The sequence below is a fragment of the Neophocaena asiaeorientalis genome, unplaced genomic scaffold (genome assembly GCF_003031525.2).
Source record: "Neophocaena asiaeorientalis asiaeorientalis breed wild unplaced genomic scaffold, Neophocaena_asiaeorientalis_V1.1 scaffold155, whole genome shotgun sequence".
Classification (NCBI taxonomy): Eukaryota; Metazoa; Chordata; class Mammalia; order Artiodactyla; family Phocoenidae; genus Neophocaena; species Neophocaena asiaeorientalis.
The window spans coordinates 2,756,075-2,783,899 of NW_020173040.1; the positions used below are offsets into that span (position 1 = coordinate 2,756,075).

The window sequence follows — 27,825 nt, forward strand, 5'->3', positions numbered from 1 at the left end:
TTCAAAAAGCTTTGCAGACTTTTATTTGAAACTTATCTTTTGAAAATCAGAATTCTTAACAGTAACATCTCATAATGCTCATTTCCTAGTATTTCCCTCTTTGATGAATGACATTTTCCCATTGAAGTCTCTCAAGATATTTGGGAAATTTAAAAATTTCCCACACTTGTCCTCTCATTGTCCGCAGACACATTAGTGAATCAGATTTTGTGCATATCAGCCACTCATTCCCCGTCTCACTTTTCACTGTGCCCATCAGTGGACCAGATAGTGGGTCCTAAGTTCTCAGAAGAAGTATGAATGGTAATTAAGGAAAATGCATGTTCAGGGTTCAGAACAAGGTTACACAGATGTGAGCACAAGGAAAGGACTTCAGAATTCTTCCTCAGCATTCAGGGTACGTGATTTCTTGAGATTCTTCAATTTATCAATGGCAGAAGTTACTGAAATCTCTCCATGAATTTTGTTGTCTCTTGTTCGAACATTTACGGCATTATTTGTCTTTTCCTGTTCTCCAACCACTGTAGAAAACAAAGGGAAATATATTTTCGATCAACAATTTACTAAATATTAAGTCAGCAGTCATATGGCATGTGTCTTATTAAGTTTTCTTCTTAGTACTAATCACCAAATATCAATCTAATGTCCATTTGGTCATCCTCTTAAGAGTAAATTTCTTGAGACAAGGAATGACTTCTAATCCCATCTCTCTATTGTCCATTTTTGAGAACACCTGTGGTGGTCGTGGGGTACAGGTGGGAGGAGGGAGCTCCTAAAGACCCCCTGACTCCACCTGGCACACTTGATGAATCAAGAGGCGGGCACCAGACACGTGCCCAACCAGCCAACAGAATTTTCTGGAATATATGTAAAAGGTTTGTTCTCGCTAATGACCCATACTGTGAGATGATGCAGAATTCTGCCGCCATGTTTCTTGCTGTCTGGAAGGAAGATACTGGCCAGCAAGTAAGGGGAATAAAGTAGATCAAGAGAAGCATAAAGAAGCAGATCAAAACACGGAACAGAAATGGGGAGAAATGGTCCTGGTAAGGGTTGAGTTCCCCTTCCAGATACTTTTCTAATGATTTGGCTACTTAATTCTACCTTCCATGGCACGAGATACTCTAACTCCCTTCCAATACATTCCATCGTGTCTAAGCTAATTTGAAATTTCTGTCACCACAAGAAGGCTGACTGAAGCATCACAGTACCTACTACAAACACTTGATGACAAATTGCTCATAGGACAGCCCTGTGCATATTTATTTCGCCTTCTACAGAAACTTTCAACATATAGGACATAACCATATCATGCCTGCAGGCATATAAATAAGTTTCCCTTGACTTTGAATCATTTTTACAGTCAAAATTTTAGATTCTGCATCTAATTACTCATGTTCCTCAAGGACGTTTTATTTTTTCACTTAATTCTTTTCTTTTGATCATCTTAAACTTGGAACATCTCCTAGTCATTAGTTTAATCCTGAAGATTTCTAATAAACCAGAAAAGCAAAGGAGATTATTTCAGGCCTATCACATGACTGAAACATACGGAGTATAATTCTACTGATAAGATCATTTTCCACTGTCGGTTTGAGTTATTAATTCTTCCTAGTAATACTACACCACCGGATCCATGTGAAACTTCATAACTCTTCTTTTCTGGCAAATAACAAAAAGTATCTAGCCAGGAACATCACAGACTCTTCTTTGTGTATAAGTATTCAACAGCTATTTGTCATAATCAAGCAGTTATACCATATTCTTTATTTTGTTTTTTGGGGTTTTTTGGAATTAAGGTGAAAAAACAAGCATTTGGGGAAAATATATACAAATTTAGATTACCCAAAATAAAATTATACTGATCCAGCTGTGCATTTCGTATTTTCTTATTTAGTGTACAACTATGCTCTAAGTCAACATCAGCCATGAATCCTTCTTCAAAAAATTCAGTGCATACCTATAAGAGAATGAGACACTTTCATTAATACATTGTGTATGGTAATGCGGTGGCCAGCCTCCAAGATGACCCCCAGGGTCCCACCCCCCAGTATTCACACCCTTGTGTGTCCCCTCCACCTTGTACCAGGTTGGTCTCTGTGACCACAGTGGAGGGAGAGTGATGGCACCCCACTTCTGAGATGAGGTTAAAGTGCTGAGTCACTCCCCCTGCCTCGACCTATGAGAAGCCTCACCAGGCACCCGAGCCAGAGTCCCCGGCCAAGTTGTCCCAGATTCTGACTCACAGAAACTGAGATAATAAATGCTTATTGTTCTAAGCTGCCAAGTTTTGGGGTAATTTGTTACACAACAACAGATAATATATGTATTCTTCCTAATAGAGCCACGAGGAAAAGAATAACTATGAGATGTTTTAAAACACCAATTTCTCAAAAACATTAAGAAATAAAATAGTTCTGATACAGCTACATAGACACGACTCAGGTGTTACTGAAAACATTTACTGAAAACATGGGGTGGTAAATTAATGTATTAGTTATGCAATATTTTAAGGTGCGAATAACATTCCAAGTCAATGACGTTCACAGACCACATGCCAAGATTATGTACTTTAAATGTCTCTAATTTTACCTGAAGTGCATATTTTTCACAAGTTGGCTCCACCGGGATGACCATTACCTGACGAGGAGACAGCCAGAAAGGCCTGAAAAATATAATACGTATTTTTAAAATGACCATTTATTACAAGGTTTAAAAACAACCAAAGACTCTTTTTTCTTTTTAAGTAAGACTTCACAAGAGAGCAGGTTCAGTAGAGGGGTGTGGAAATAAAGCAAACTATATTAAAAGGCAATAGAGGAGACAACAGGGGAAACTGGGCATTTTGGTTGGAAAGGGAGGGAAAACAGGTTGGCAGCTAGATGAAAGGGCTAAACATCACTGACCATACAACCCAGCAACCACTCTCCTGGGTATTTATCCCAGAGAAATGGAAACATGTTCACACAAAAACCTGCACACTAACATTTATAGCAGCTTTACGTATAATAGCCCCAAACTGGAAATATCCAATATGCCCTTCAGCGAGTGAATGCTCAAACTGGGCATCACACTACAGAACACCATCAGTAGTGAAAGGGAGCCAACAACTGGTACTTGAGATGCCTCGGATGCATCTCAAGGCAACTCCATCCAAGGAGTGAAAAAAGTCAGTCTCCAACGGCTGCACGCTGTGATTCCATTTATGTAACATTATGGAAATGACAAAATTATGAAGATGGAGACCAGGTGAGTGGCTGCCGGAGGATGGTGACAGGGATGCTGTAGGAGGTGTGTGGCCATAAAATAAATGGCAGCATGAGGGATCCTTATAAGTAATGGAACTGTCCTGTACCTTGACTGGCGGGTACACAAATCTACAACGTGTGCACAAATGCAAGACCTGAATGAGGTTGGTGGATTGTCACTCCCCAGTTACGTTGTATACAGTTCTGCAAGATGTTACCATTGGGGAAAACTGGTAAAAGGTGTGCTGGACCTCTTTGTAAATGATTCTACAGTTATCTCAAAATGAAAATGTTTTAAAAGATGGAAAGGTGGGTATAAGCAATGTTTGATGTGGGAAATGTTTGCCTTTTTCTTCAGCATATTTAGTTTGAAGGTGGAAGGAAATGCACGGGGACTATTACCAGATGGCACTTCGTGCATATATGTTTTTACATACTTATTCTTAAATTACAAAAGCAAAATAATACATGTGACAAATGTAATTATATACATGATGAAATACAGATTATAAAATGAAAAGTAAATGTATCTTTTTGAGCTCTGTTCTCACCCCTGCTTCAGCCCTACCAACTCAAGAGAGCCACATTTTAAACATTTCTAGTTTTATTTCTCAGGGAGATTTCCACCACAACTTGGTAGGTGTCCAAAGGCTTGCTGTGTAAACTGTGGAGGGTGGTACTGTGTCTCCACAGGGAGGTGTACCCACACCATCTCCTGATCCCCTAGTTCTACTGCTCTCTTGCAAGACCCACCATCTCTCACTATGTTAACTATTTACAACAGAATCAACGGGAGAGAAATATAAACACGTTAATTCACACACACACACATATTCGTATCTACAGTTTTGGATTCTCTGTACCTGTAATAGATTGGACATCCCCATGACACCTCAGTATATTTCTCTAGGATTGCAAATAAAATCTAAGAGACAGACACAGACTCAGGCAATACCATCCCCATGGCCCATTCTGAGCTACCATCCACATACCAAATCTACTTGTCATCTGGTTTCCAACCTAAGTATCTCTTAAGTCTCTGACCCTGTGGCCAAAGCAATAACCAGATCCCACACATCAATGTAACCCACATCTGGCCAGTTTTCCCTCCGGGCACAGAGGGTGACCAGATGTACCACTCAAAAGCCTGCACTTAGGGCATTCACCTTCCCCCTCCATCCCTGGAGGGGGATGCCACTGCAGCGGTTCTCTTTGGCTTTGGGGCCATGTGTGAACCAGGCTTACATGTTTCCTCCTAAGTCTGTGGTCACGGGGCTGTGAGGTCAACAGCATAGCCGAAGGAAGGAGGGCAGTACAGCTAGAGATGGTGCCCTGAGAGTGTGGGCCATATATGTTCCAGCGGCTAGATCTTTCAGGGGTTTGACACAGGTGAAAAGGTTACTCTTTAATTTTACTGAGATCCCAAAAAGGTAAATGATAGTGTTATGCCACGCTGCCCTTGTTTTCTTTGTTTTGTTTTCTGGTCTGGCAGATGCCACAAAAATTTTTATTTGCTGTTTGGATACTTGCTAATTATAAGGCAAGAGCCACCAATTTTTTCATATTAATTTCATCTTTTAGACATGATTTTTAAGAACAGTAGACATATAGCTTTTCTTTTCCATATCACTTACCATTTTCCTCCATAGTTTTCTGAGAGAATGGCTATCATTCTTTCCACCGACCCCAAAATGGCTCGATGAATGATCACAGGGTTCTTCTTATCATCCCCATCCTTACTAAAAAAATGAAAATTATACATTTAATTATTCTCTTAAGATTCATAAATAACTTTACCTTCTTACCCTATATTTAAAAGGTATTTTCCCAAACTAGGTAAAACAATAGATTACTCATAAATTATCTTTAAACATAAATGTGCCATTAATTAGAAATAAAGGTTTTTTTCTTTCAAATTATGGTATCTTTTATTTTTTTAAAGAGATTTTGCATTATGTTTCTTATTTTTTTAAATAGTTTAGTATTTTTAAAATTTATTTATTTTTGGCTGCATTAGGTCTTTGTTGCTGCATGTGGGCTTTCTCTAGTTGCAGCGAGTGGGGGCTACTCTTCGTTGCGGTGCACGGGCTTCTCATTGTGGTGGCTTCTCTTGTTGCGGAGCATGAGCTCTAGGCGCGCAGGCTTCAGTAGTTGTGGCGCACAGGCTTAGTTGCTCCGCGGCATGTGGGATCTTCCCGGACCAGGGCTTGAACCCGTGTCCCCTGCATTGGCAGGTGGATTCTTAACCACTGAGCCACCAGGGAAGCCCTATGGTATCTTTTATAAACAAAAGGGAAGTAAAATATATCATCTAGGAAAAAGCAACGTGATATTAGATCACTATCTCTATTACAAATCTACTGATTATTCGAAACTACCAGTTTTATTCGAAACTACCAGTTTACTCAAATTGAGAGACAGTCTTACAAATCATATTTTTTAAATTAACTTTATTTTGAACTATGGCTTACTTCACCACTAATTTATTGAACAATTATCAAAGACATTGCAAAAATAAAGAAAATGGGTTTCTGTAATAGAATATGTTGGTATTCTATTAGTTTGGGTTAATGGTATGACCACGGTGGCTGGCAAAAAATTTACCAACCTTAGTTAGTTAGTAGTTATTAGAGAATATTGAAAACATATACAAAAGTAGAGAGAATAGTATAATGAAATCCCACATAACCCTTTCTCAGCATCAGCAAATGTCAACTCACAGCCAACCTGGTTTGGTCCAAATGCACCCATTCCTGACACCATCCACTGTAAACACACTGCCATATTGTAAACACTATGCCCCCCTACTACTGATATATTTCAATATGTTCCTGATACTTGTTCCAGAAGTCCACTGGTCAAATTCCGTTTACAGACCTGAAACCTTCATGACATTCTCCTTACATTTGAGAATTCTCTCCTCCCTTTCAGAAAAAGATGTAAAAAGCAAATTACAACTGTTAATTGTAATAAAGTCAGGTACTCCAAGATCTGTGCACACTTTTCCCAGAAAGATAAATTTCACATTACTGCAACAAATGTAATAATATGTGATGCTTACAAAGTTCTTAGGACAAATTTTTATCTAAACGTTGTACCAGCTATTTACTAATAAAACACATATACACACAGGGCAAACAGACAAATAAAAACAGAGACTCATTCATTAAACTCACTTCAAAAGAGTTTTCATTGGACATCGTCATTGCCAATCATTTCTGCTAAGAGCCACGGCAGACTGACTGCAGGCCAAATCCTCTGTCAGATCCTACAGAAGCTTTGGGGCGGGGCTGGGGGGCCTGAGTCCAGTCCTGCTCAGATATATGAAGAAATAATTCATTCTACAAACTGGAAACAGCATGGTATATTCCTGAATGTTGCGTAATGTTGCCTGTGTAGGGAATGAAAGAGAAGCAGCATGATCCTTTCACAGGCCCCTGGGTACCAGAAATTTCTGTCCCATCATTTATTTTAAAAGAATTAAAATCAGGTCTAGTCTTAAGAAGGGCAAAGAGTGACCTAAACTATGCTTACACATCTATACTTTCAGGTAAACATTAGAATTAATGACAAGTTCCCCCAAACAATCCTCGTGGATTTAGTTGGAATTACATTAGATTTAGAGATACATTTGAAGAGAATTCGTATCTTCACAATATTGATTCTTCCCAGTCCAACAGTGGTGTGAATCTTCATTTAAACAACTGTTTTTTTTTTGCCTTTGATAAAGTTTTATGGTATATATTTCAAATAAATATTATATATTTATATTCCTTGTTAAGTTTATTCCTAGACATTTTGCTTGTTTGTTTTTTTAATTTATTTTACTTATTTATTTTTGGCTGTGTTGGATCTTCATTGCTGCGTGCGGGCTTTCTCTAGCTGTGGCGAGCAGGGGCTACTCTTCATTGAGGTGCGCAGGCTTCTCATTGTGGTGGCTTCTCTTGTTGCGGAGCACAGGCTCTAGGCACATGGGCTTCAGTAGTTGTGGCACACAGGCTCAATAGTTGTGGCACACATGATTAGCTGCTTTGCTGCATGTGGGATCTTCCCAGGCCAGGGCTCGAACTGGTGTCCCCTGCATTGGCAGGAGGATTCTTAACCACTGCACCACTGGGGAAGCCCCTCTGCTTGGTTTTTGTTATTGTTGCTGTTACTGTTTCTGAAATTTTTTTTCCATTACACTTCGTAGCAGGTTGTCGCTAATATATATGAAAGCAAATTGATGTTTGCATTTTGACCTTATTGCTAGGTACCTTACTTTATTATCAGTTTTAATTTTTCTCCATCTGATTCTATTGAATTTCTAGATATCTTAGCATCTACATACAATGAAAATTTGGCTCTTTATTTCAATATGTCTACGTATCCCAGAACATCTGTGAGTAAGAGTACAAATAGGCTAGTCACCTTCTTCTCAACTAAGTAGAGATGTTATTGTTGTTTTCTAATAAATACTCCTTACCATTATAGGAAAATTTATTTCTGTTCCTCTCACAGGGATGAATGTTACATTTTATCCAATGCCTTTCAGCGCTGTTGAAGGTAATGGGTGACAATACGCTTCGTAATGTTAAACTACCCCGCTTTCTTTTTTTTTTTTTAATATTTATTTATTTGGCTGCACCTAGGTCTTAGCTGAGGTTGCTGTGTGCGGGATCTTCCTGGCAGCATGTGGAATCTTTAGTTGCAGCATGCGGGATCTAGTTCCCTGATCAGGGATCAAACCCAGGCCCCCTGCATTGGGAGTGTGGAGTCTTAAGCACTGGACCACCAGGGAAGGCCAAAACCACCCCTGCTTTCTTGTGTAAAAAACTTACTTGATCAAGGTGATGACCTCGCTGCTCCTTCCCTCTTCTCCCTTCATATCTAAGCCACAACAGATCGCATTGGTTCTACCTCCAAAATATACCCCAAATACCTCCATTTTTCTCATCTCTATGTATCACTGCCACCACGTTCTGTCATCATCTCTTATCTGGCCTACAGACCACTGCTTCCACTTCTGCTTTCCAGTCCCCACTGTCCACACAACACCTAGGATAATGGATGGATGGATAGATGGATGGGTGGATGGGTGGATGGGTGGATGGATGGGTGGATGGATGGATGGATGGATGGATGGGTGGGTGGATGGGTGGATGGGTGGGTGGATGGGTGGGTGGGTAGATGGATGCATGGGTGGATGGGTAGATGGATGCATGGGTGGATGCGTAGATGGATGCATGGGTGGATGGGTAGATGGATGGATGGGTGGATGGCTTGCCTGATCTACTGCTCCTCCACATCCCCCTTGGATGGCTAGTAGTGTTCAAATTTTGTTGCACTAGTTGGGTCATTTTTGCATAAAGTCCCCCTACCCCTAATTCCTTTTGTTCATTTTGATAGGTTACTGGGGAAAGATGATTTTGCAAATATGAACTTAAGACACCATCTTTTCCAAAAGGCCTGAATTTATTCTTGAAAGTTCTGTGCTTTCCCCTTTAACCTTTGAGAATTTTTATTATTCTCATGTCCTGATGTAACTCCCTGTATGAACACTTCAACTATTCTTCAGCTCTTTACCTTCTCACAGGATGTAACTCTCAGTATAGCTCCATAACCATTAATCAAAACACAAGTTGGAGAATCCGAAATAAAATTTTTGTTGGTTGAACATAAATTGAGATCACTGCATAAAATCCTACACTCTGGGAAATTGGTGGTTGTTCATTTATTATAAGAATCTTATTAGGAAAATATTCTATTAAAAATTATTAGACTTAAAATATGTCAATAATTTTTCCTTTTTAAATTATTTTTTTAAATGAATAATCTTGAGTGAAAGAGATCTCAACACATTATCTAATCAACACCACATCTCTAAAACAGGACATGGTGAGAAGGGGAGAGTTTAAAGAAATGATGTTGTGAATTTTGTCTAATTCAAGTCAGTGGAATGGTCTTTAAAAAGAAGCTGCTTCCAGGCAGAATGAAGTAAGCATGCCACACCTGACTCTCTCTGAACGCAGACGTGGACCCTGGAGAGAACATGAAGAACAGCCACCCCGAGGGCTGGGAGGAGTGACTGGTGCCGGGGGATTGCCGAAGAAGACCAGAATCTGAAGTGCCACCAAACTGCACTTAGTTTTTTGTAATTTTGTCTTCCAGTTTGTGTGGCCTGGACTCAAAGACAGCCTACAAGCAAGAATACATACCAGGTGCAGACAGGAAAAGCTTCAAGAGAAATCCTCACTTTCTGGCCAAGAGCCAGAAAATAACTGCTAAGTTTCAGAAAAAGTGGGGGTGGGGGACATCCTGGAGTTTTCTTCTGTTTCTTTTTTCTCCTCTCTTCCTCCAGCCCCCAGAATTCCCACAGTGGCACAGAGACTAAACAGGCACCTAAAACTCCAAGGAAGGGGATCCTTCTCTCCGACCCGAACAGCTGTGATCCCAAGCGTACGTGAATCCCTGTGCTCTCTCTGGCTGGCCTCCTGATGCCTGGTCTCTGACACAGATAGCCCTGGAAACAGCATGCGGAGCAGGGAAGCTAAAGCCCAGCGTTCTGGCCACAGGACTACAGAAAGGGACTTCAGGGAACCAAAAAGTGTCAGGGAAATACAGAGAGCAGGGGGCGCAGAAGAGCTGCCCCATAAAGGGGTGTATGAGCTCGCTGGCCTCACCTCTCATCGCACATGCTTGGATCCAACCCTAACAGCACATAAAAGGCTTGAGAATTGGACTGTGGGACTTCGTCCCTGCGTGGTGCACACAGGACAGAAGGCCTCGCTGAGGCCAAGATCCACAGATGCTCATATCCCTTATATACAATGGCCGGTACAGTGAGCCCAGTCGGCCCGCCATATCCATGGGCTTCACAGATACAGATACAGATATGGATACAGAGGGCCGACTGTATAGGCTCAGAAAACTGAGCTGACACTGGAACCACAGAAGGCGGGTTAGAAATTACAGCCTGAACCTGCCCAGGCAGAATGACTGCTAAAAAGTCAACAATCCCCTTAGGATTTAAACAAGACCCAGCATCTCACAATATAATATTAACAATGTCTGGGATGCAATTCAAACCTACTCAGCATATTCATCACCAGGAAAATCTCAATTCCAATAAACAGATTATGGAAAGGGAATAACAGTAACTGCAGTGGGGAAATCTGGCAAACTTTATTTTAACCAAGTGATGGAGGTTACATCACTGCTGACAAGTCACATTGATGCCATGCACACCCTTGACAGGAAGAACCACCCTCAAAAGGTGATATACAGTATGATCCCAGTTCTGTGGAATTCTGGGAAAGTGATGGAGAGGAGGTCAGTGGCTGCCCAGGGCTGGGGTGGGAGGAGAGTGTGACTGTAAAGGAACAGTACAGGAATTTGCTTGCCTGATGGAATCACAATCGTGGTGGTGGGCACACCACTCTATACGATGTTTAAAACTTACAGAACTGTACACACACACACATATACACACAAAGTCAACTTTACTGTGAGTTAAGAAAAAAATTTTTAATGGAGTTGTTGGTTTGCAGTGATGAAACTGCCTTTTTTCCTCTGCTTTCCCTGGTAAGTACCATCCGTAAGACACAGACCCAGGGTCAGCCCTTTATGAAGTCTCCCCCTCTGCCTCAGGGAGATTTCTCTGTTTGGGTCATGTTTCCACGTCCTTTGTTCATAGCTCTAACCAGAAAACTAAAGCTGACCTCCAACTAGATTACAAGCAGGTAAACAAATACATACTGAGTCTCTTGTACACAGACAGACATTCACTGACACTTGTTTCTGTACTGCTAATGCTCAAATGACAATAATTAAGATATGAGTCCTACATTATTTATCACATTCAGTCACTCACCTAACATATGTAAGATTAAATCTTACAGGCAGTTGGAAGTCCAGCTGAATTGTAGCACACTGATGGTATCTGCCAATAGCATCCTTGATTTTTATATCAATCTGTAAATTAAATGATGTTTGCTTAGAGACAGGTTTTATTTTTCTGTTAAATTTTACTTTTTTTGAAGCATATGGCCTACTTACTTTAGGACCATAAAATGCTCCATCTCCCGGGTTCATCTTCCATGGTTTCCCAAATTCCATCAAGCTATTCTGTAGTTGCTATTTTTTTTAATAAGAAGAGAACATTACTCACACTTAATCACCGTATACTTATTGAACCTCTTCTACATTCAATAAACTACTGAGCAAAGACTACGTAAAGAAAATTAAGATGGTACTTACTCTCAAGAAACATACACATTTTAATTGGGGGAGAAAAAAGATAACTTACTAAACTGTTCCACTGAATTCCAGGTAAGTGATAGAGGGGTACTTTGGGCACTTCCGCCGTGCAGGCTCCCTCTGCCCTACTCTCTCTAGCTCCTTTCAGGAGGCGCCTCCACACCATAAAAGGCAAGAAAGCTGGGGCCTTGTTCCTCCTGCACTCTGTGTTCAGAAGACCGGGGGACAGGCCTTGCACTTTCTCTTGCTTCTCCCCCACCTCTGTGCCTGCAGCTGGTGGGCAGGGCCCCTCGGGACACAGAGGCTGTGGAAGCGTGAGGCCCACTCTGGTCTCCAGACTAAGCCACGTTAGGTCACCTAAGTTAGCTCACAGTGAGGCCGCTCCACACTGACGGTGACGGGGAGTGCACACGAGTATTAGTGATAGGGCTCTTTGAGTCTTCTGGCCACTCCCTGTGAAAATGGCTTCTCTGGGAAGCACCCAGGCATCCCTAAGGCCCTGGCCAGAAGAATGTCAGAACAGCAGCCAGACTCCTGTCATCACCCCAGTGCACTGGAGCCGTGAGGGGGGTGACATTTGGGAGTGAAGCGCCCGACAGGGAAGGAAAGCAGTGGTGGTGTCCTGGGCCAGGCCAGCATCACCCAGAAAGCCTCCTCCAGGGCCTTAGTCAGAGCAGGTCAGGAGCTGCTCCTGGCCAGACCCCAGGGGGTCCCTCAGGGACCCAACCCTCCTGCAGAGGATTCCCTTGTGCTCAGGGCTGGGAAGGCCACCTGCACAGATGCACTTCACAAGCTGGAGCTGCCCTCCCCCGACTTTGTTTCTGAAGGGAGAAGAGACTGTGAAACCATGTTCTCAGACAAAACAAGGCCCTGCTATAGCAGGTAACAGCGATTGTAGGGACTCCCAGGGAATTAAAAGCAAAAGAAAGGCCAGGTTTGGGGGAAGAGCATACAGCAGAGGTCACTGCGTCCACTGCTCTGTCCTCTCCCTGGGGACACCGGGATAGGAAGGCCTGATGGGAGGGGCCGAGGCCAAGAAAGCTTCCAGTTGACACGAGGTCTGGGGAGAGGGGACATCTGGGCAGTGCTGGAACCGCCACTCCCAAGACTGGCCCGGGGACACTGCCCGGCACCTCTTCTCCCTGCTGTCTGTCCTGCCCCACGCATGCCAGCTCTCTGGCTCCCAAGAGCACTAGGGTCTAGACTGTGGGACGTGCTGGGTTTCGGACACATCAGTTTGCTTGTGCTTATGTGGGAGGGGCTGGAATGTTCTTAAGGATCTAATGACTCACTGCAACTCTGGGAAAGTGGGACCCAAGAGAGGTTTTTTTTTTTTTAATTAATTAGTTTATTTGTTTCATTGGGTCTTCGTTGCTGCACACGGGCTTTCTCTAGCTGTGGTGAGCGGGAGCTACTCTTCGTTGTGGTGCGTGGGCTTCTAATTGTGGTGGCTTCTCTTGTTGTGGAGCACGGGCTCCAGGCGCACGGGCTTCAGTAGCTGTGGCTCATGGGCTCTAGGTGCGTGGGCTTCAGTAGTTGTGGTGCACGGGCTTAGTTGCTCCGTGGCATGTGGGATCTTCCCGGACCAGGGCTCGAACGCATGTCCCCTGCACTGGCAGGCGGGTTCTTAAACACTGTGCCACCAGGGAAGCCCCCAAGAGAGGTTTGAGGTTAATCCAGCTCCAAGGAGCTGATGGACCTACATCAGTTCCAGTGGCAGAGGCCAAACCAGAGCTGCTGAAGAAGGAGCCAGATAACTTCTTTAAAAACTTATGAAATTGGTTATTAGTGACCAGCACTGAAAAGAGTATAAATGAAAACCTGATATAAACTAAGGTGTGAAGCAAATATAAGGTACTGCTCTTATCATTGTTTTGAAGAAAACTGGATTAACAAAATTCTACAATGGGCACGTTTATCCCAGAACTTCCAATTTTAAATTTCCATTGCAAAGCATCACATCCTCATGCAAGGTATTTTCCATATTCACAAAAATGAAGGGTAACACTTTGTTTCTCCCTACCTTTTCAGCTTCATCCCATATCTCAACCTCCCCTAGAAAGTTTTCAGGTCTTGTTGACAAATTTAATTGAAAGGAGAAGCCAAATGTTGAGTAAACGGATTGCAAAAACTGCAAACACCCTTTTATTTCTTCTTCAATCTGAAATCAGAGCAAATGAAAAACCTTAAATAACACCAAATTTAAACCTATTTATGGCATTAAAAAACATTCTTCTTGTCAGATAGAAATAAAGCGTGCTTTTACTATAGTCAGTAGCACTGTTCGAGTTGTTGTCTTTTCCTCACTCGAATATTCACGGGACGCCCGCCAGGTGCCAATGCACACAGGCTGCTGGAGGCCCCCATGGTCCAGCGCAGGGCTGGGCGAAGACCCAGGCGAGGGTACCTCTCCGTGCACAATGCCACACAGGAGGAAGGGCGGCTGTCCAGAGGAAATGATGGCCAAGCTGCAGCCAGAGGAGAGGTTAAGTGTTCTCCACGGAGGCAGGGCAGGAGCTCCCGGAGCAGAGGAAACACTGAGGGTGAAGACCCATAGGATGGAGGAGTGGGGCAGGGCAGGAGAGCTGTGGGAAGCTGCACGTGACGGGACAGACGGCACAGAGGGAGTACGGCAGACAGTCAGGATAGAGGCAGGCCAGGGCCAGAGAAAATGCAGTGCTTTCAAAGCCAGGGTAATGTCTGCACTTTTTAGCCTGATAGCAATGGAGAACCAGTGGAGGTTTCAGCAGGGGACTAACACAGTTCAATGTGATTGTTTGAAGTACGGGAAAAAGACTGGCAAGACGAGAAGAGCAGCCCATGAGGAAGCTGTTGGGATCCTTCAGGAGCAAGAGGATGGCAGCTTGAAACAGAAGTGGCTGGAATGCAGGGAATCAGATGCATTTGCAGGATACCTGTCCTTTCGTTCACTAACAGATAGTAATTGCCTACATTGTCAGCACTGTGCTGGATGCTGGGAATTCAGGAATGAATGAACTTATTCAAGAATAATATATTTAAGAAGAGTGAATAGGGCTTGTGATAAACTAGACATGAGAAGTGAAAACCAAAGGACACCTGGGTTCCTGGCCTGGGCCATGGAGAGGGTGCTGGTGCATCGCTGAGAGGAGGACGTGGTGTGAAAGGCAGAAGAGGGGCCGACGCTGGGCCTGGTCAATGAGAGGGTGTTTGTGATGGCCAAGCAGACACGTCCCCCAGCCCCTGCAGGGCTTGGAGCTCACGGGGGACAGCTGAGACGCAGCAGAGGTTAGGAGAGGGACCGATGCCAGAGAGCGCAGGGTGAGAAAAGCAGGGCCAGGGCTGTGAGGCTGAGAGACAGCATCCTTAACAGGGAGAAAGACAAGCACATCTAAATGCAGACGAGATGGGGCAGCAAAAACAGAGACGTAGAGAGAGGGGACAAGTAAGGATCTGCATGTCACCAGGGATTAGGTTTTGGGATTTTCATCAGTGGAATCATGCAGCCCTTGCTCTTTTTTCTGTCTGGCTTTTTCCACTCAGTAGAATTATTTCAAGATTCATTCATACTGTTGTGTGCATCAATAGGTCATTCTTTTTTCTTGCTGAGTGGTTTTCCACTGTATGGATATACCACTGTTCCTTTTTACACTCACCTGTTATTGGGCTGTTCCTATATTTCGGCTCTTTCAAATAAAGTTGCTATGAACACGTGTGGACAAGTCTTCGTATGGACATGTACTTTCTTTTTCTCTTAGAAAAGGAAAAGGAGTAGTAAGATGGCTGGGACATATGGTAGGTTTGTGCTTTAAAGACAAAAATTATTTACTTATTTGGCTGTGCTGGGTCTTAGTTGCGGCGCACAGGATCTTCGTTGCTGCATGTGTGATCTTCGTTGGGGTGTGCGGGATCTTTAGTTGTGGCGTGCATGTGGGATACAGTTCCCTGACCAGGGATCGAACCCGTGTCCCCTGCTTTGGAAGCGTGGAGTCTTAACCACTGCGCCACCAGGGAAGTCTCTGCTTCACTTTTTAAGAAACTGCCAAACTGGTTTCCAAAGTGACTGTGCCGTCTTCCATTTCTACAACCAGTGAGTGAGAAGTCCATCCCCTCCACACTGCCAACATGTGTCAGAGTCAGCCTTTTACGTCTTACCCATTCTAGTTGGTGTAGAGGCAACTCCTTATGGTTTCAATCTTCATCTCCTTAGTGACTGATCACCTTGCACCGCTTATTCATGTCCTTCTTCGCCATCTGTGTATATCCTTAGATATGTATCTTCGACCATTTGAATGGTCAAATCTTTTTGCCCAGTTTTTAAAGTTTAACTTTTTGAGATTCACATGCATTTGTAAGAAATAAGACCATTGTACCATTTACTCAGGTTTCCCCAGTGGTGATATAATTTTTGCTTCAACTGTCAAACACAACTCAGAAAACTGTGAGTTTTTCACAACTCTGAAAAGTCTGAGAAGAAGGAAAAGGAAAAGGAATATTTATTGTATTTAACCATGTTTTACTTTTACAGTTGTTCTTTCTTTCTTCCTAACGTTCCAAGACTCTTCCTTTTATCATTTCCTTTCTCTTCAGAGAAATTCCTATAGCCATTCTTTTAAGGTAGGTCTAATGTCTTGATTTCACCTTCATTCCATAGAGACATTTTTTCTGGATATAGAATTTTGGGTTAACAGTTATTTCAGCATTTGGAAAATGCTGTGCCGCTTCCTTCTGGCCTCTGTTTTGTTTTTGATAAGAAAACTGTTGTTTTTTAAAAAAATATTTTTTTCCTTAATGGTAAGGTATCATTTCTTTCTCACTGCTTTCAAATTTTTTTCTTTTTCTTTAGCTTTCAGAAGTTTGGCTATAATGTGTCTTGGTGTGAATTTCATTGGGTTTATCCTGTGTGGACTTTCTCAGCTACTTGAATCTGTAAGCTTATGTTTTTTGCCAAATTTGGCCAGTTTTCAGCCATTAACTCTTTGAGTACTTTTTCACCTCCACCCTACATTTCCAGAACTATTTCCAGAACTATTCCAGAACGTTGGTGACATAAATATTAGGCATTCTGTTATAGTCCCACTGGTCTCTGAGGTTCTGTTCATTTTTCTTTCAGTCTCTTTTCTGTTTTTCACATAGTGTCATTTCTACTGGTGTCTTCAAGTTCACTGATTCTTTTCTGTCTCCTCCATTCTGCTCAGGAATCCATCCACTGAATATTTTGGTTATTACATTTTTCAGTTCTAAAATTTCCATTTGGTTCTTCTTTATATCTTCTATTTCCTGAGACTATTTTTTCATTTTTTCTAAATGTGCTTGTAATTGCTTGTTAAAGCATTTTTATGATGGCTTCTTTAAGATCCTCATCAGATAATTCTAATATCCCTGCCATGTCCACATCAGTGCTCCTACACTGCCCTTTGTCATTCAAGTTGAGATTTTCCTTGTTCTTGACGTGATGATTGATTTTTGATTTCTGAAATCTAGATATTTTGGATATTATGTTATAAGACTTTGGATTTTATTTAAACTCTTCATTTTAGCTGGCTTCCACTGACTCTGCTCCAACAGGGAGGGAGCAGTACTGCCTGGTTATTGCAAAGTAGGAGCAGATGTCTGGGTTTCCCACTGGGGACCGCAAGGGAGGCAGAGGCTCCTCATTACTGCTGGGTAAGTAGGAGTTCTGCACCTTAGTAGGTTTCCTCTGATAACACCTCAGCTGGGAGAGGCAGGGGTATCTTGGTACTGCTCCTCATGTGGCCTTTAGCAACCTCCAGGGTGCACGGCTTCATTACCATGGAGTGGTGGTAGAAGTTTTGTCTCTCCACTCAAGCAGGAAGTGGAAGAGGCACCTTGTGACTTCCAGGTGAGGGTGGAAGTCCAGGCTCCCACTTAGTCTCCACTGACATTACGGGGTGAGTGCAGGGAGATCCCTGTTAATGCCTGGCAGGGATGAGTAGAATTGGTATGATTTCTTCTTTAAGTGTTTGGTAGAATTCACTAGTGATTCCTTCTGGGCCTGGAGTTTTCTTTGTGGAAATGTTGTTAACTATTAATTCAATTTCTTTAATAAACACAGGGCTACTCAGATTATCTATTTCTCCTTGAGTAAAGTTTGGTAGTTTGTGGTTTTCAAAGAATTTGTCCATTTCATCTAATTTGTCAAATTTACTGGCATAAGCTTATTCATAATATTGCCTTATTACCCTTTTAATATCTATAGGGTCTGTAGTAATGTCACTTCTATCAGTCCTGATATTTGTTTTTCTTTTTCTTTCCTTTTTTTTGGCTGGGCCATGCAGCTTGTGGGATCTTAGTTCCCCGACCAGGGATCAAACCTGGGCCCCATGCAGTGAGAGTGCAGAATCCTAACCACTGGACCACCAGGGAAGTCCCCAGTCCTAACGTTTTTAATTAGTATCTTCTCTTTTTTCTCCAACAAAACCTAAAGGTTTATGAATTTTATTGATCTTCTAGGAGAACCAGCCTTTGGTTTGTATTGATATTGTTGTGCTGTTCAAGGGCTAACTGGACAATATTTTCTAATTTCCCTTTGATTTCTTATTTGACACAGGGGTTATTTAGAAGTGTAGGATTCACCTTCCAAATATCTGGAGATTTTCCAGATAGCTTTCTGTTATTGATTTCTACTTCAATTTCATGTGGCCAGAAAACATATTTGGTACGAATTGAATCCCTTTAAATTTATTGAGACTCATTTTATGGCCCAGAATATGGTCTACCTTGGTAAACGTTCTGTGTGCACTCTCAAAGAATGTGTGCTCTGCTGTTATTGACTGGAGGGTTCTATAACTGTCTATGAGGTTAAACCATTTGATAGTGGTCCTTTGCATGACAATTTTAATTTGAATTAACATGAAAACCTGAAAAAGTAAACACTAACTTCTAGGCAATACTGAAAAACAAACACATCCAAAATTCCACCAACCCCCTTAAAACAGTCCACTTAATGTACTTAAGTTAATAAAATTGGAGGAAACTTAAAAAAAAAAAAATAAATTTCATGTCAAGAAAAACAAACAACCCAGTCAAAAAATGGCATAAGACCTAAATAGACATTTCTCCAAAGAAGACATACAGATGGCCAGCAGGCACATGAAAAGATGCTCAACATCACTAATTATTAGAGAAATGAAAATCAAAACTACAATGAGGTATCACCTCACACCAGTCAGAATGGCCATCATCAAGAAGTCAACAAAATAATAAGTGCTAGAGAGGGTGTGGAGAAAATGGAAGCCTCCTACACCATTGGCAGGAATGTAAACTGGTGCAGTCACTATGGAGAACAGTATGAAGCTTCCTTAAAAAGCTAAAAATAGAGTTGCCATATGATTCAGCAATCCCACTCCTGGACAAATATCCAGAAAAGATGAAAACTCTAATTCAAAAAAATACATGCACCCCAATGTTCACAGCAGCACTATTTACAACAGCCAAGGCATGTAAGCAACATATGTATCCATGGACAGATGAATGGATAAAGATGATGTGGTGTGTGTGTGTGTGTGTGTGTGTGTGTATATATACACACACACACACACACACAATAGAATAGTACCCAGCTATAAAAGAGAAGGAAATATTGCTATTTGCAGCAACATGGATGAACCTAGAGTTTATCATACTAAGTGAAGTTAAGTCAGATAGAGAAAGACAAAAATCATGATATCATTTATATGTGGAATCTAAAAAATGATACAAATGAACTTATTTACAAAACAGAAACAGACTCACAGACATAGAAAATAGGTTACCAAAGGGGAAAGGGAAGGGGGAGAATAAATTAGGAGTTTAGGATTAACAGACACACACTACTTTACAGATAGATAAAATAGATAAACAACAATGTGATTTATGTTCCAATGTATAATAATAAAACTGTCTTTACTTTTGATTTCTGTCAGTGACTGATTGTTAAAAATTTTAAAATAGCATCAAACAGAACTTCAAATTTTCAGAGAATTATGTTCCTTTATAATAAAATAAATTATGTTTGAAAAAAACTTTTTCATGTCATGAGATTACTGATCTATGACCCAAATTAGAGAATCACAAAATGTTGGAGCTGATGGGCCCTCAGAGACTAGACTGAACAACACATTTCACAGCGACTCTGAAAGACTCATTGATCTGTCCAAGGTAGCACACCGGACCTATGCTGACCACGCCTCCCCCGTGTCCCTGTTTACCTGCTCCACAGTGCAGAAGATGTGAGCGTCATCCTGCTGGAAGCGCCTGACGTGGGTCAAGCCACTCAAAGCTCCTGACGGCTCATTCCTGTGAAGAGCTCCGAAGTCAGCAAATCTAATAGGCATTTCTCTCCAAGATCGTGGACGATGGGCAAACATCAGACTAGAAAAAACACAATGGCACACAGCTTTTCCTTAGCATGGAAAAGATTATGTAATGATCTAGATGTTAATAAGGTACAGTTAAATGCCTCAGGATTTGTAAACACCTTATTCTGGTTCTTAGATCACCGATTTTACAAAAATTCTTCTCCCATGAATTAGTGAACCTTGAATTTACATCACAGCACACTCTAAGAAAGAACCCTCTTATCTTCTCCAGAATGCTGTTCCCTACTCTCATTCACCCAGGGAATATCCACTTACCGTTTACAATCCATTTCAAAGGTTACTTCTTAAGTGAAGCAGCCCTGGACAGTCCCCCAGAAGGGCTAGTCAGGCTTGCCTCAGGCTCCAAGAACAGCTGGAATTGCCACAATTTTGACACTGGTCTTGCTATTTTTATAACTGATTGTCTATATATCTGTTCCTTCCCCACTCTGCTCATGAGCTCCAGGGGGAATGGACTGCATCTGAATCACCTCTGCATTTCCAGCTCTCAGCACTGGAAACACTCGGCTAATGTTCTCTGTTGAATGAAAGGCCTCTCTTCTGCAGGAAGCACCCCTGGCTCCCATATCCCATCACCACTAGGCCACTGTGGTCCTCTCTTCCTTGTTCTGAGACATGAAAATACAAAATTACATTCTCTACTTGTGTTCAGCTCTCTTCTAATTCTATTGAAATCACAGCTTCAACTGGTACCCAATGGGAAACTGAGTTAAGAAGTTGTTAATACAGGTGTTTTAGAGAATGCAAAGCACAAGGTTAGCCTCCACCTTCTGTTTTTATTTATTTATTTATTTATTTGCGGTACGCGGGCCTCTCACTGTTGTGGCCTCTCCCGTTGCAGAGCACAGGCTCCAGACGCGCAGGCTTAGCAGCCATGGCTCACGGGCCCAGCCGCTCTGCGGCATGTGGGATCTTCCCGGCCTGGGGCACGAACCCGTGTCCCCTATTTGGCAGGCGGACTCTCAACCACTCCGCCACCAGGGAAGCCCCACCTTCTGTTTTTAAAACGAGGTTATAGAATATTTACATAACAGTTTTTAGAAAATTAAAGATAAATATATATTTTTTACATGCTGTCATCATAAAGTTGAACTTCTTTCATTCTTTACTGAAAAGGGCAAAGAGCTTTATTCAATGTTCAGAGGTTTGTTTTAAGTAGTTACCTTCTAAGGTAAATTTACCTGAAACTATGTAGTTGATGATACAAAGCTACAATAGTTGGGATATTTTTTTGTGGAGAATTGTATCTGTTCACTTCCAGTTGTAAAATCTGCTACTCTTACAAGGTTGTATTTGCATACCATGCAACTTTATATGATAATGACATTCTTTCACAGACTCTAAGACAACCTTGACTGTAAGATGTACCATTATTTTATACATCACTAAGAAAGAAAATAACCATTAATTAAATTATGGCATAATGTTAAGATACCAATTATAAGATGTGTCCCAATTTCAGGGGTAAAGCCATCTTAGAATCAATGAAATCCAGTCATTTATTTTGCCCTCACTGTTCTTGTTACAATCAACCCAAATAGTATGTAAGAACTAGATGTTCTGCAAATATGTATATTTGAAGTGTATTACTATTAGGAAGAGAAATAATTTATAAAGTTGATATGTAACATTATCCTCTGAGAAGCACAAAATACTAAATGGTTTCCAGCTAACATCCCACACCTGTCAAAGAGCAAACATATTTTAAAAAGTAAATTTATTCTCCAGAATGAAATAACTTGGTAAAGATGATTTCTAACCACCAGTCTTCAGATTAAAGGAATCACTTAGTTCCAAAAAGCAAAATAATATTAAAGACTAATTGTGAGGAAGTCTGCTATGCGTTTATAGGCACAGATCTGCTTCACTTTTAATACTCACCAGTGCCCCGGACAATTCATGGGCTTAAGGGCAAAAGTGTCCTTGTCAATGTCAAAGGTGAACATGTTGTCACTGTAATGCTGCCAGTGTCCAGAGGTTTCCCAGAGCTTACTGCTGTACACGTTGGGGGAGAGCACCTCCATGAAGCTGCGTCGGTGGTACTCCTCCTAAGAGACGCACACGCAAAGTTAAAATCTACTGGGACAGGTCACAACTCCAGGCAAATAACACTATGAACAAAGATTTTTAAATTAAGGATTATGTCTTACATTAATTCATGGTTAATATGCCCTTGGATTTAAGGGTGGTAATTTATGGATCATGAGAAAGATTAGTGTATGCTCAGTATAATTTTCACAGTAAGTATATTTATTTTATAGCATAATAGTATGTAGTGTATAATATTTTAATTCTTTGAGAATTAGTAATTGAAATACTATACATATAAACTTTTTGTAACTACAAACTCCCAAATCCTTGTACATTCCAGATAAACAGCAGGAGTTTGTTTTTTTTTGTTTTTTTTTTTTTGTGGTACGCGGGCCTCTCACTGTTGTGGCCTCTCCCATTGCGGAGCCCTGGCTCTGGGCGCGCAGGCTCAGCAGCCATGGCTCACGGGCCCAGCCGCTCCACGGGGTGTGGGATCTTTCCGGACCGGGGCACGAACCCGTGTCCCTGCATCAGCAGGTGGACTCTCAACCACTGCGCCACCAGGGAAGCCCAGGAGTTTATGTTCTATTACTTAAGAGGTAGAATAATTTTATAACTCAATAAGCCTCTGAGTGCCATGTTATTTACAGTTTTGACCCATTTAGTTTTAAATAGAACTAAAGCTGGGAATTTGAATTTGTAATATTTTAAGCGGTTGTTATCTACTGTGTCAGGAGCTGGCTTTGCTCCCTCCCTATCAATTAACAGCTTCCCTCATTCCATCACTGGGGTCAGGAAAAGAGAGTCTTGTTTTCAAGCAGAGTTCTTCTTTTACTTTAACTTTGCTTTCTTTTTCTTCAAGTTATCAATCTGATGATCTTTGTTCAGTGTTTCTTAGAGTTTCAACATTTGTTAATCATTTAATGGGCATCTGGGACAAACCTAGATCACCATATTTTAGCTAAGTAAAAATATATTTTTATACAATTAAAAAAATATAAAACATACTATTTCAAAATTACTACAAAGAACAGTTTTGCATCACTGACAGGGATATATTATTTGTCGCTCTTCAGCTGAGCATCTTTTCAGTCCAGTTGTGAAGAGCCTGGGTCTCAGCTATCCATTAAGCTTCTTTACTTCACCTTTGTTTTTACCAAATAGGAAAATTTCAACAAAATTATAGGTCACTATGAATGGCAGTAATTATTTAGTGTTAAGTCAGATGGCTCCATATACTCAGATTAAACAATGTCCCAGCTACTTCCCTGGTGGCGCAGTGGTTAAGAATCTGCCTGCCAATGTAGGGGACACGAGTTCGAGCCCTGGTCCGGGAAGATCCCACATGCCACGGAGCAACTAAGCCTGTGCACCACAACTACTGAAGCCCACGCGCCTAGAGCCCGTGCTCTGCAACAAGAGAAGCCACCGCAATGAGAAGCCTGCGCACCGCAACTAAGAGTAGCCCTCGCTCGCCACAACTAGAAAAAGCCCGTGTGCAACAATGAAAATCCAACACAGTTCAAAATCAAATAAATAAATAAATAAATTTAAAACAAACAAAAAAAACAAGGTCCCAGAAATTAAAGGGGTTTTTGTGTTTTGGTTTCTTTTTACTAGAGGTTACTTTTAAAGCTAAGCTCAGGAGATAGTAATTGATAGATTTTTTTAACCCACTCTGGACACAATCATGTTAGGAATTTGTTTTGTTGAAGTGTTTGGAAACGATTTTAAACTATGCCCTATGGGGGCAAGTGTCATTATGTTTGCAACTTATTTTATGCAGTTTAGCAAAAAACAACTGCTACATTTATACATAAAATGTATACATATATTGCATGTATACCACCTCATCTCTGTATATTATATGTGTGTAATATATATATATATATTGTTTTGTCTCTCTCACATGCACATACATGTCAGAGAGAGAGAAAGCAAATTGGCAAACTTAACAATTGATGAATCTAGATGAAGGACACGGGTATGCTCACTGCACTGCTCTTTAACTTTTCTGTAGATTTGCACTTTTCAAAAGAAAAAGTTGGGGAAAAATATATCTGAATCCATATCATCAATTTCTTTCTCTAAAGAGTAAAGAAAATCAAGTCTGAGAAAGAGCAAAGTCATGATGACTGACCAGTCTATAGCTCAGTATGATCTGAAGAAATCCTGAAGGCTTATTCTGAAGATTAAAAAGCATATTTCATCCCTGAAGTAATAACTTCATACCATAGAAGGTACTGAATCTCCACCTGCACCTGTGATTTGGCCACTGGAAATAGCACCTAAATATCAGTGCATAGAGAAATTCTCTTAAGTAATTTTTCATTATAAACACTAAAGTGATTCCACTTAAACAGATCCTTTTCCAAAATCACACTAAAATACCAGAGTTTTAATAAAAGCATAAATCTACAAGGCCAAAGAGAAAAAGGAGAGGAGATGACAGCTATATACTTACGGATCTGGAAAGCACGTGAGCAACAGCCTCAGCAGATCTGGGAAAGCTGAAACTTTACGGGAGAATAGAAGCAAGACTACTCTGGCTGGATATAGATTTCTTGGCTTCACATTTTTAAGGTATTGCTCCTGTCTTCTGTATTTTAGGGTTTCCATTGAAAATTTCATTTCTTTTATGACTAATGATGTTGAGCATTTTTTGTGTGTTTTTTCTGCTGTTTCCATTAACAAAATCAAATATCTAGGGATAAATCTGATGAAAGATGTGTTAAGACCTCTAAAGTAGCAATAACAAAATATTGCTGAGGGAAAATAAAGATCTAAATGAGTTGACAAGATTTACATATTTATGGATTGTTAAACTCAATATTGTTTGTTGCCATTATCTGCAAATTAATCTATAGATTGAATGTAATTCCAATCAAAATCTCAGCAGTGTTTTTTTCCTTTTTTAGGAAATAGACAAGCTTCTTGTAAAAGTTATATGGAAATGCAAAGAATAGCCAAAATAATCCTGAACAAAAATAATAAAATTAATGAACTTAAACTACTGACACCAAGACTTAAAATACAGTTACAGTAATCAAAGCGGTGTGGTACTGATGCAAGGCCAGACAACAAAGGGATCAGAAGAACAGAATAAATACCCGGAAAAAATATATATGCGATGATTTGGTTTAGGACAAAGATTCTGCTATAGTAATAAATGGTACTGAAGTTACTGGATAAGCACAGAACCTCAAAATGAATCCAAGGTAAATCATAGCCTTAAGTGTGAAAGCAAACAAGTTTTTAAACAGAACAAAGAAAAATAGCTTCATGACTCTGAAGTCGGCCAAAGATTTCTTAAACAGGACGTGAAAAACACTAAGCAGAAAAGAAAAAGTAATAAACTAGACTTCATTAAATATAAAAAGTGTTGGTCCAGAGACAGCATTAAAAAATAAATCAAGAAGCCACAGACTGAAAAAATATATTTATTACATATATTTAACTAAGGACTCAGATTCAGAATATAGAAAAAAATTCCTACAAATCAATAATAAAAAGACAACCCAAACTTTTAAATGGGCAAAATATTTAAACAGGAGCTTCACAAAAGAGAACATCCAAGTGGCTAATAAGCATATGAAAAGATTCTTAACATCACTATCCATCAGGGATATGCAAAAGAGTGCCATTATACCAAGTGTTAAAAAAGAAATAACAAGCCTCAGATGGGGTCACTTACCCCCAGGACAGGAAACCAAGACAGTTTCAACCCCACCCCCACACAGATGTGACCTTTACAACAGCCCATCTGAAATGTCCTGATCAGCACTGGTGAGGTAACTACCTGAGAAAGACCCTGCTGTTCCTCCCCCAGTAGAAGACAGCCTGCCTGAAGTAATCCTTTCTTTTCATTTGCTAACACCTTCTCGCCCCCTCCCCTCCTTCTACCTATAAAAACCTTCCATTTCGTACAACCCCTCCTACTGCCGCTGATTCTTGAATTTCTGAATAAAGCCAATTAGTTCTTCAAATTTACTTGGCTGCATTTTGTTTTTAACAGTGTAGAAGAATTAAATAGTCATATATTCCTAGAAGGAATAGTAAGTGGTTCAACTACATAAAAACTGTTCAGCATTTTCTTAAAAAGTTTGTCATTACTTCCCCAGGACCTAGCAATTCTACTCCCAAGTAAATACCCAAGAGAAGTGGGTTCTTGGGAGCACCAAAGACATGATCAAGAGTAGCTTCATATGTAATAGCCCCAAACTGGAAACAACCTACATGTGCATCTACAGGAGAATAAATAAACAGATTGTACTATAGTAATAAAATGGGATAAATCAAAATACACACAACTTGGATGAATCTCACACATTAAGTTGAACAAAAGAAGCCAGAAACACAATAGTGAATACTACGATTCCATGTTATGAAGTTTAAAACCAGGGGCAATTTATCTATGGTAACCAAAATCAGCATAGAGATGATCTCAGGGGAGGGGAGGGGAGGCAGGTACCAACCGGGAAGAGACCCAAGAGGACACACGACAAGATGGAAGGTTCTTGGTCTTGATTTGAGTGTGGCTGGTAGATGAGCACATGTGAAATGCTTCAGATTTGTCCACTTTAATGAATGTAACTTATATTTCAATCAGTAGCCTCCCTCCGAATGCAATAATATTGTTAGGGAACCGCTGAATAATATTGTTAGGGAACCGTTGACCGAAACCGCCCGCCTTGGCCAGGCACTATGATAAGCGCCTGCCTGTGTTGTCTCACAGCAGGAGGTCCTGATAAAGAACATGGTGCTGCCACTGAAAACTAACGGGGAGAATTCAGGAGGGGCTGAAAGGAGAAGGGAGGAGACGCCAGTCCGTAATATGTCCTGCCAACCTCCCAGAAACCCTCGTGTTGGAATCCATCTTGGCTGAGAGATGCGCATGCCACCAGGAAGGACCCCGAGCCACCAAATATGGGCCAAGCAAGATGACTGGCCAGAGACAACCTGAAACTAACCCCATCACCATGGAACCCGAGACTTCGAGCCACGTAGACAGCAGTCCTCCTGGGTTCACTTACCCTACTGCTCTCTGCCCGGGCACCCCTTCCCAATAAAGTCTCCTGCTTTGTCAGCACATGTGTCTTCTTGGACAACTCATTTCCAAGTGTTAGCCAAGAGCCCACTCTTGGGCTCTGGAAGGGGTTCCCCTTCCTGCAACAACATAAGGGACCTAATGCAAGAACCACCCCAATGAGCCTAACACTTGGAACCATGAAAGAGAAGTTTTAATCAGCAGTTTTAAGCTACTCAGTTTCAGGATGGTTTTCTAGGCTGCGATAGAACAGACAACCAGAACAGAATGTGCACTGGCCATTGGTGCTGCTGCACCAGTAACCCTAAAACAGGGGGCTGTGGCTTTAGGGCCAAGTGGTGGGCAGAGCTAGAAGGGCCTTAAAGAAATTGTCTGTGACAAGCTGAACACTAATAGGGAGGAAAATGTTACTGGAAGTTGAAGAAAAGAGGACCCTTGTTAGGTGGTGCCAGAGATTTGGTAACCCTGTCACCCCAGGTAACACGGAAAACAGAAAGAGTCCCCAAAGAACTCACAGACTTAGCTGGGGGTGTCCGGGCAGAATGTGGAAAGGGACAGCCGACTTCTAACTGCCTGTGACAAAATACAAGAAGACAGAAACTAGAGAGAGCACTATTACGTTTCTGAGACAAATTTAGAGGAAATACAAAGGTGGCAAGACCTACCGGATTCAAAAATAAAACTTTCTCACCCTCAGACCTTCTCAGCAAGAGTCACAAGACTCTTGAGGACAAAGGTAAAATCTTAAGGGTGCAGCTGTCTGCCCTTTGCAAAGACCTCGGAATGAGCTGAGTACCCAATGGGGCTTTAAGAGTCTTAGGACTGCGCTTTGTACACTCAGTTAAAGATGAGGCTTTTACATTTTTTTTTTTTTTTTTTTTTTTTTGTACCCGGGCCTCTC

The 27,825-nt window shown here is 41.2% G+C and overlaps 1 protein-coding gene and 1 non-coding gene across 2 annotated transcripts in view; both read right to left on the reverse strand.

Annotated features, from left to right (window-relative positions):
• TARS3 (threonyl-tRNA synthetase 3) overlaps positions 1-27,825 on the reverse strand; it is a 51,533-nt gene continuing 23,708 nt past the window's right edge. The window contains exons 11-19 of the mRNA XM_024742719.1: positions 21,728-21,894; positions 19,676-19,838; positions 13,510-13,647; positions 11,286-11,363; positions 11,101-11,201; positions 4,883-4,987; positions 2,593-2,665; positions 1,846-1,960; positions 1-521 (exon numbers count right to left, since the gene is read on the reverse strand). Coding sequence (XP_024598487.1) covers positions 373-521; positions 1,846-1,960; positions 2,593-2,665; positions 4,883-4,987; positions 11,101-11,201; positions 11,286-11,363; positions 13,510-13,647; positions 19,676-19,838; positions 21,728-21,894 — 1,089 coding nt within the window. The 3' untranslated portion in view covers positions 1-372. The remainder of the gene's footprint in view (positions 522-1,845; positions 1,961-2,592; positions 2,666-4,882; positions 4,988-11,100; positions 11,202-11,285; positions 11,364-13,509; positions 13,648-19,675; positions 19,839-21,727; positions 21,895-27,825) is intronic.
• TRNAE-CUC (transfer RNA glutamic acid (anticodon CUC)) lies at positions 17,780-17,852 on the reverse strand. The gene has a single exon. It is a non-coding gene; the product is annotated as a tRNA-Glu (tRNA).